This window comes from Rhagoletis zephyria, unplaced genomic scaffold (assembly GCF_001687245.7).
Source record: "Rhagoletis zephyria isolate East Lansing unplaced genomic scaffold, Rhagoletis_zephyria_1.1 Rzeph_scaffold_02062, whole genome shotgun sequence".
Classification (NCBI taxonomy): domain Eukaryota; kingdom Metazoa; phylum Arthropoda; class Insecta; order Diptera; family Tephritidae; genus Rhagoletis; species Rhagoletis zephyria.
In genome coordinates this window covers 25150-34529 of record NW_016159146.1, presented here as the reverse complement: position 1 = coordinate 34529, position 9380 = coordinate 25150, and the positions used below count along the sequence as shown (strand labels likewise).

General features: G+C 38.5%; 2 protein-coding genes across 2 annotated transcripts in view; both read right to left on the bottom strand.

Moving 5' to 3' along the window:
- Positions 1-1164: 1164 nt before the first annotated feature.
- LOC108365929 (stress response protein NST1-like) lies at positions 1165-2078 on the bottom strand. Its single transcript, XM_017620151.1, has 2 exons — positions 1849-2078; positions 1165-1780 (listed from the first exon to the last, which is right to left on the bottom strand). Exons 1-2 carry the CDS (start codon positions 1987-1989, stop codon positions 1214-1216), a joined length of 708 nt encoding a protein of 235 aa, XP_017475640.1. The 5' UTR covers positions 1990-2078; the 3' UTR covers positions 1165-1213.
- A 699-nt stretch (positions 2079-2777) lies between these two features.
- Positions 2778-9380, bottom strand: part of LOC108365925 (uncharacterized) — a 7470-nt gene continuing 867 nt past the window's right edge. Inside the window, exon 3 of the mRNA XM_017620147.1 lies at positions 2778-3077. Within this exon, the coding sequence (XP_017475636.1) occupies positions 2778-3077 (300 nt within the window). The remainder of the gene's footprint in view (positions 3078-9380) is intronic.

Sequence of the window (9380 nt, the reverse complement as noted above, 5' to 3'; positions counted from 1 at the left end):
CTGCTGCATTATTATAAAATAAGTAACTACTTTATTTTAAAAAATATTTTTAAATTAGTATACATGTAAATAAAAACGAATTCATTATTTACTTAGAAACTAAAGAAATTCACAGTGATACAGAGATATTTTTTATTATTAATTTTTTGGCAAAAGAATATGTACACTTAACAGCAAAAGTCTACGTACACCATTTCTTTTTTAAATATTCAAAAAATTTTCCTAGTTAAAATTTGTTGGTTATTTTTTTACAAGATTGTGAATCATGCTTAAAACAAAATCATATAAACCAAGGTCTCAAGCTTTATACAAAATTAAGAAAAATTTCACGAATTTTCATCAAAATTTTCAACTTTTTAATCAGATTATGGCGCGTTCAATTTTAGTATAACAATGTGTAAAAATTAAGTGACTAAATGATCGCGTTGATTTTTATTCATGTTTTATCTGATGGTTCTACGCATTTTGCTCAATATAAAAAAGTTTCACTCCTTTGTATGTCGGAAAATGCGCAGAACCGTCAAAAAAAATTATTAAAAATTAACGCGATTTTTTAACCACTTATTTTTTGCACATTAATATACTAAAATTTAATGGGCTATATATAATCTGATTAAAAAGTTGAAAATTTAGATACAAATTCGTGGAATTTTCCTTAATTTTGTATAAAGCTTGAAACCATGGTTTATATGATTGTGTTTTAAGCATGATCCACAATTTTATAAAAAATAAACAAATTTTAACTTGCAAAATATTGTGAATATTTAAAAAAGAAATGGTGTACGCAGACTTTTGCTTTTAAGTGTAGCAAAACAATTTAAATTCAAATTTCAAACTTTCTGAAAATTATAAAAGTTCAACAAAGCTTCATCAAAATGGCAAACTTTTCAATTGTTACTATAAAGAATTTTGGTGTGCAGTTTCATAGCCTACTCAATTTTAGTACAATAAAGTACTACTTTGAAGTTGCAAAAAGTCCCGCTGATTTTAGATAATTTTTTCCATACAACAAAATTTTTGAACATACTTTGTGTGGAAGAAAATGCGCAGCACCGTCGGAGAAAAAAAATTATACAAATTTGACGGCATTTTTTAGGAACTTTTAATTTGCACTTCGTTGCACTAAAATTTAATAGGCTATAAATCGGCACACCAAACTTTTTCTAGAAATTCTTATTAAAAAGTTTGCATTTTTGATTAAACTTTGTTGAATTCACTTACTGTATTTTAAGGTTTTTAGTTCTAACTCCTTTAACTTCATTTCCATCTTTTCTTTATGTTGTCTCTTTTTTTCTAAATTTTCTTCTTTCTTTCTCTGTTCCTTCATCTTCAATAAGTTTAGTTTTTCTTTTTTTATTTCGTATGTTTTCCTAGCATATCTCGAAATTTCTTCTAGTCTTTTTTCTATGCCTGATACCCTTGAGCAAAGAACTTCTTGCACCTCGGACTGCCTCTCCAACGCACTCAAACGAATGTTTTCGCGGTCCTCCACTGTCATTCTTCTTCTCGCCTGAGTTGACGTAGCCGATAGATCCATTTCTTCGTCCTGCGCTTCTGGCTGGGAAGAATCATTCCTGTCATTGCCCTCCGTTTCTTGGATATTAGCTCCAAATGTAGAGCCCGAGGGGTTGACTGCTTCCTGTAGGTGAAGCAGCTCATCCACAGTTTGCTCCAAAGGTGTGAGGCTTTGCTGGACGTACGGACCTCCTCCTGTGGCAACAGTTTCCCGTCGGTTCGTTGAAATTTTTTTCTTCAACTTCAGTTTGTAGTCTAGCCAAACCTTAATAGTACACAAAAGAAACTGGATTTATTAAGTTGTCTTAGGAAACAATTCAACCCAATTCTTACCTTATTCCACTCACGTCCGTTCCGCATTGGAGGTCCGATGGCGTTAAGTTCGGCCGCAAACTTTTCCCACAATTCTGCCCTACTCTTCTTTGAGGAGCCGAAATTTCCCATCCCCTTGGCAACGTCTGGATTATTTTGCATGAGTTCCACTAGCTTTTCAAACTGTTGCGTTGTTGTTCGTTTTATTCTGAAAAATGTATTGTATTTAATGAAATTATGTACATATAAAACCAATTACTAACGTCTTTTCCATTTTGAAGTGCGAATCGAGAAAACAGTCGCCAAATATTGACAGCTATGGCGAAGCGAATGTCGTTTTTTCGCTAGTGGTAATACACAAAAATTCATTTTCGCCACTCGTTCGCCATTTTGCGGCGAATTCGCCAGTGATTCGCATCTTATAATTCGAGAATGCGAAGTTCGCCGATATTTTCTTTCGCTTCGCAAGTGATAATACCGGCCTTAGGCTCGCCCAAGTCCATCAAAGTTCAATGTGCTCAAAAAATAAAAATTAATAAATACATTAATTTATAAATTTTTTTATTACTAAAATTGCAATTATTTTCGAAAGTATTGTTCCCACATAATTTGGTATATGAGCCTTTTTGCACAGAATCAGAGTAAGCTAAGAAAAATGTTTTATGGCACTTCAACTTTGAGGGACTTGGGCGAGCCTAAGATATTGACCAAAAATTGTCATCATTCACACAGACTGTTTTTAGAGCATAATGAACCATATTTTTGCTATTACCAATAAAAATTCTAAAAAAGCGGATTTTCGGCCCACGCTAATGTACATATAGTGCTATCTGGGCCGAGTGAACTAATTAATGCAAGACCGGTGCATAGAAAACAGATTGTTCACTATATCTAGATTGAAATTTTTGTTCTTTAAAATCAACTTTATTGCTTTAAAAATTAGTTTCATATTAAGAATGAAAGAAAGTTAATATAACCGTCTGTTTTTTGCGTTCAGTCAGCGATTTTTGTACTGCTTTGTCTCGAAGGCTCTGCAATGCCAAAATGCTTGAAAATGCTTCAGCCCATTCAATGCATTTGTCAAAAGCTTTGATAGCTTCAGCAGCTGTTATTTGATTCCCGACTGCCTGATTGTATACGTCATCAATATTATCTTCAGATGAGACAATCGTTTCGACATCGTCATTACAAATTGTCTCATTGCCCTCCACTGAATTCCATTTTTCAACGTCGTCGTGCGTATATATTGCCTTAGGAAATTAAGTAACAAGATTCATTACACATGCAAGATACCCAGAACTTAATTTTCCGCTAAACTTACATCTGCGTTAAGAACTCGCAACAGATCCTGTATCTCGTGAACAGCCTTTTAAAGTTAAATTTTTAAGAACTCTGAAATGTCGTCTTTTCCCCAAAGCTAATGCCAGCACATGTTTCCTGTTGTTGTTGTTGTATCGTTGTCGTCACGCTCTATTAACGGTAGACCCAGGAAGCGTGCAGCCCCTATGGGGTCTGTCCATCAGGCCAGGGACGTTAGCAGGGTGGGGTTCAGTTGGCATGCGAAGAGATGCTGCGAGTCATGGGGCTTCTCTCTGAATGCCGGGAATTCATTTGGCATATCTGCATTTATTCTGCTCAGGTATGAGATCAACCTGCTACAGTAACCAGATCGAAGTTGAGCTATTGTGGTCCGAGTCTCCCGAGGCCAACGAAGCTCTGCCCCGTCCACGTTTGGTGGTTGCGTGCTCAGAACGGCATTCGCATGTCGAGAGTATTTATAACTCGGAGCTGGCTCTCTGTGAATGTCGTTCAGAGCCTGTCGGTAAGCTGTTGGGTCCACAGGTAGTTTTATGAACCCCTGGACTTCGTCCGTCAATTCATATAGATGCCTTCTGACGTGACGTGGCAAGGGTTCTTTCGAAAGCAGATGTCTGTTCGGGTGCCTAACACGGTGACACCATACTAGGAATTGCTTGCAGAGCATTGTGTTATGCTCCTTAATCGGGAGCATATAGGCCTCGTCGTGCAGGTGATGTTGCGGCGACATCAGAAGGCATCCTGTCGCTGTCTGAGTGCCGTGTTTTGGCAGGTTGCAGCTTCATCCACTACGTCCTACTAGTCCTCGGTAACCACACAGGCACTGCATAGTTCAGAACCGGCCAGCCAATTACCTTGTACATTGGCAACAACGTTTCTTTGTCTTTTCTTTTCTTTTCTTTTCTTTTCTTTTCTTTTCTTTTCTTTTCTTTTCTTCCGGCTAGCGACTGGAGGACTGCTATTGTGGTGCTGTGCAATTTACGGAACCCATGCTTATGCTTCGCTGGGGTCAGGTGATTTGTGTAGTGCGGTAGTAGTAGGGAGAAAGGAGAGTTATCGGGCGAGAAGACGGTTGTTGGGCGGTTTCCCCGGTTTAAGTAGTGAAACCACTCTCCCCATTTTCCAGATGTCTGGTATGATGAGAGTGGCCATAAACAGGGTGAGGACCTTGGTTAGATAGTCCACTCCCGCAGGACCCAAATTTTTCAGCATGAGCATGCAAATTCCATCGGGTCCAATGGCTTTGGAGGCTTTCGCCTTCCCGATGGCTATCCTTACCTCGCCGCTGGTGAAAAAAAGAGGTGCACTTGGTGTTGGCAGTTTGTGCAGCTTTCTGGTCACTCGACGTTTGGCTTTGTCCGCCGGGGATGCAGTATGAACTGTCGGCTAGAAAAGCTCGCCATCGCTCCTGGTCCGACGATGCGTGGTCGCCAAAAGATAGTTCAACTTGTAGAGAGAGAATAAAGAACACGACGGTTTGAGGTTTATGAGTGGACTGACTGTTTAATGTATCAAGAATATGCTTATAAGTATTACAATTATGCGAAGCTGGTAAATAAAGTATAATAAGCTTATGAGTGCATTTTATATGCACATATACAAATACAAATACATATTTAAATACATAAGTATTTTCAACACAACTCTGTCGTCTTGCTTCATCGGATTGGACAATGACATCATGGTTGACCAAAGCTTGCTTACACCAGAGGCGAAGTTACAGGTCTTCAGATGGTTTTCCCACTTTTCCGCTTATGTACGTTCACTAATTGCCGAATCTCAGAGCTGAGATCCATTATACGGGGATCTCCGGCATCGGCCTGGTGAAGGTTGTCACGCTCATCGGCTAGGACAGTCGCTTCAGCAGGAAAATTCGGACGGCGGTCCGAAATGCATCCTGCTCGAATGAAGCGGGCTGCAGCAGCAGTGACAACCCTGCGGAATTTACGCTCACCTATGTACGTGAACGGTGGCATTTTTTGACAAACATATAGGAGCATACACCTGTTTTCCCAATTCGGGACTACCCTTTTTGTTATTAAAATTGTCGTTACAGTTTTGAATTTGGAAGAAATTGGTTTTAAATTTTGTTCACTCTACAAAAGACTCAAAATTGTTCACTCTATAGAGTACTCATTGGAAAAATTTTCATGTTCACTCTTTCGAGGTGTTCGTAGCATCGGGTGTTCGTTCCAGCTAGATAATACTGTATAATACTTCTGTTCGTGTGNCAGTTTTGAATTTGGAAGAAATTGGTTTTAAATTTTGTTCACTCTACAAAAGACTCAAAATTGTTCACTCTATAGAGTACTCATTGGAAAAATTTTCATGTTCACTCTTTCGAGGTGTTCGTAGCATCGGGTGTTCGTTCCAGCTAGATAATACTGTATAATACTTCTGTTCGTGTGTTGTGAGTGAATCGATTTTAACGAAATTTTTTTTGTGTGAGTAAGGTCTCTTCGTAGTTGTCCAGATTCCCAGTTTGACCTACCAGGTGGCGCTGGAGTGGTGTTATTGTTAAAAATCTGAGTTATGATCCCATCTGGCTTATATTCGAGATACTTAAGTAGTGGTAACGGTAAGGGCAATACAGTTGCAAAAACAGCCGCCGGCTGACGCTGGGGTCGAGTTGTTACTAAAAATTTTCAAGTGAGAAAAAGTGCCGTGAATGTCCGATTACATCGACGTGCTGTACCACCGAGTATGCCGAGCTCCCGTGTGTTGCGATGGGCCCAATGAACGTGATTTGCGAGCTGCATTCGGATACACCACCATTAAGTTGTCCAGGGGTTAATCTCAAATGACCAGCATTAAATCTGCCATCAGAACCATTGAGCTGCTTGATAAGAGCTTTAAGGTATTTCGACTGAGATAGCCCTGTGTATATTGGATTTCTGTAGAACAACGATACTCACCAATTTTTAAATTACCACCAACTATACCATACATTTTCAAGGACAAATTCACCATCGTACCGGATCATTGTTTCTGCCAGGTAGTGAATGGAAACAAGTTCTTCAAATTTATTTCGTTTTGCGATTAACCGTGCTGTGAAAGGTCAGATCATTGGAGAATTTCAAGAACTTCTTCACGAACATACATTTTCGTTAGGTTATTAAAGACGACAATGGAAATATGCCTTCTAAAAACCACCAAACCGTAATACTAGCAGATAAATGTATCACTAGAAATCGTGAACGCGAATTGTTGATGAAAATGTTGGACCAAAATATTCCAGTAAAACAAATTAATTTTGGCGGGACGAAGTCCGTCTGGTCTGCTAGTCTATATATATAAAAATGAAATGTTTTTCGTATGACGGCGATGCCTGACCAAACGGTTAAACCGATTTCAATTCTGTAAAAAGTCCTCTTTTGGGCCTTCTGTGTGGAAGGTTTTTCGATTTAAACAAATTTTAAACTTTTTGTTGTTGTTACCGAAAAATGAAGAATCCTGAGACGTTACGATTTCACAATTTCATAGAGTTTTCCATATTGTATGTCACTAAACTATCAAACGGCTAGACCGATTTCGTTAATATTTGGAACATATCCCAGTACCTTGAAGGGAAACATTCCGACTAAAAATTTAACCGCTAGGTGGCGCTGGGGCCGGGATATTCCTAAAAACCGCATTTAGTTGCAGATTTGTCTCATATTTAGAACATTTCTTAGCCAATTAAAAAAAATTACCTGATAGGGTGCGCTGGGGTAAGAATATTCCTAACGTTCTTATACAGTGGGAGCATGATGGATATTAGAGGGCTGCATGAATGCATTCAAAACGGCTTATGAATTATTCATATACAAAACGAATGAATGATTTTGGCTTAAAATTTTTTTGAATTTGAGTGAATAGCTGTTCTGAGATTATGTCGGCATTACAATATTCAAACAATGTGAAAATAAATTGAATTGAAATAAATGACAATTTTTTGTATGAATATCCAAAAATATTTTTTCTATGCACATATGTACAAACATACATATGTATGTATGTATGTATTGCTGCGCTCCCATTATATACGAAAAAACTTGTTCGTAGAAAAAAACTTTTACCAAAATGAGTTTGGGTGATTTGAATGTTTTCTATTCATTCATTCACATTCTTCCATTTGAAGGTAGAAAATATAAAACAAAATGTATATTCATAACTTACAAAATTCCAAAGGCTTGTATGTGAAGTAAAATATTCAAATCTATTGTACTCTGTTTGGCTAGAAGTTTGAATGAATTCGTGCAGCCCTCTAATGGATATCTACACATATACATACATCACAATAAAATGTTGAAACCCCTTTTTTGAGGGCACCAATATATCTCTTAAACCAACTAAGCTGGGGAACTGAAATTTGACACGGATGCATAAATTGTAAATACCTTACTTACGGCGAAAGCGGGAAGCTATTGGAAAAGGGGCGTGGCACCTCCCATACATACTGAACATCTCCTAACGCTTTTCTCTGGAACCGATTACGCCAACGTCCTGAAATTTGACACAGCTACATATGTTATCAGTAACGAACTTATGGCGAAAATTGGCAGGTATAGGAAAAGGGGGTATGGCACCTCCCATATAAATTGAACTTCTCATATTGCTTATGTCTGGAACCGCTTATGCCAAAGTCCTGAAATTTGACAAAGCTGCATATGTTATCAGTAGCGTACTTATGGCGAAAAGTGACAGATATGGGAAAAGGGGGCGTGGCACCTCCCATAACGCCCTAAATTTGAAACAGCCACATATGTTATCAATACCTTACTTTCAGAGAAAAGTGTCAGGTATTGGAAAAGGGACGTGGCACCTCTCATACAAACTGAAATTCTTATATCGCTTATTGCTGGAACCGCTTAAGGCAACGTCCTGAAATTTGAAACAGCTATATATGTTATTAATGCCATGCTCACGACGGAGAGTGGCAGGTATTGGAATAGGGGGCGTGGTACCTCGCATACAAACTGAACTTTTCATAACGCTTATTCCTGCAACTGTTTAAGCTAATGTCCTGAAATTTGACACAGCTACATATGTTGTCAATAACGAACTTGCTTACTTAGTGTCTTCATTAGCGTACAGCCATCGCAGGTGATCTGTCAGTTTCATCCCAGGCGAAATGCTCATCGTAGAGAAATTTTGGTACTTGGGCATGTCATCGCACAAGCTTTCATTTCAAAAAGTGCTTACGACACATAACGAAAATTACTGTATTCGCAAAAATAACTTACTCCACGTTGTTTTGAGCATATATGTAAATAATAGAAAAACACGTTTAAAAGTGATAGTTATTGGAATGGCTGCACCTATGTACATATACATAGATAAACAAGCATCCCTGGGAACCATTCTCTCCTAGATTTCTAAATCGCATTGAGCGATTGTTACTTTCTTTTTTATTTTGGCAAGGGTAAAATTTTGTGTGGAAATTTTTAAGAATTTTTTTAAATTTTGCACAAAGTATGAAATTTAAATTTTTATGACTTTCGTTATAGACTGTCCTATCTACATACATATGTATCTATATACATACATAAAATGGTAGCTGTTTTGTTGTTCGGACTGAACTCAAAACCCACTGGATAGAGTTCAGTCAAATTGTCGGAGGTTATACAGTTCACATATGGTCCTATTATAGACTAACTACTAGAAAACTCGCTTGGTGGCACTGGAGTTGAGTCATTATTATTATTATTAGTACGTCGGGTATACTCGCGCTGCGACCTAAAAGATCTATTGTGCTAAACCCTGATTGTAGTCACTCCAACCTTAGGTTATTCAAGAAATTAAGCACATTGGAGGGTGCCGTGTTCCAAATATTGGATGGAGAAGACAATCGTTCCCCAAGGTGCATCAGTCTGCTATTCATGATACGCGGGCAGTCACACAGAATGTGCTCCGAGGTTTCCTCCGCCAGCCCACAGAACCTGCAGTCCGTCTCTACAGAAAGCCCCATTTTGTTTAGATGGTACCTTAACTTGCAGTGTCCTGTCAGGTAGCCTGTAATAGTACTAAGACCCTCCCGGCTGAGTTCACGGAGTCTTTCTGAGTTCCTCTTGGAAGGAGTTATGAATTTCTTTGATTGTCTCATTCCCTTTGACTTACGCCAGTGGGCAGCAATCTGAGATTCCTCCCAACTCCTAAGTAGTTCTGCAGTGTATCCTATAGATGTACCACAGAAAGGCTCGGGACCATGCATTCGCGTTTGGGCCCCACGTTTTGCGAGATAGTCAGCCCTTTCG

Excerpts from the sequence above, each read along its gene's own strand:
- LOC108365929 (XM_017620151.1), bottom strand. The coding sequence starts at position 1,989 with ATGCAAAATAATCCAGACGTTGCCAAGGGGATGGGAAATTTCGGCTCC. Across the intron at positions 1,781-1,848 it reads ACGGACGTGAGTGGAATAAG|GTTTGGCTAGACTACAAACT; the intron begins GTAAGAATTGGG and ends TGTACTATTAAG.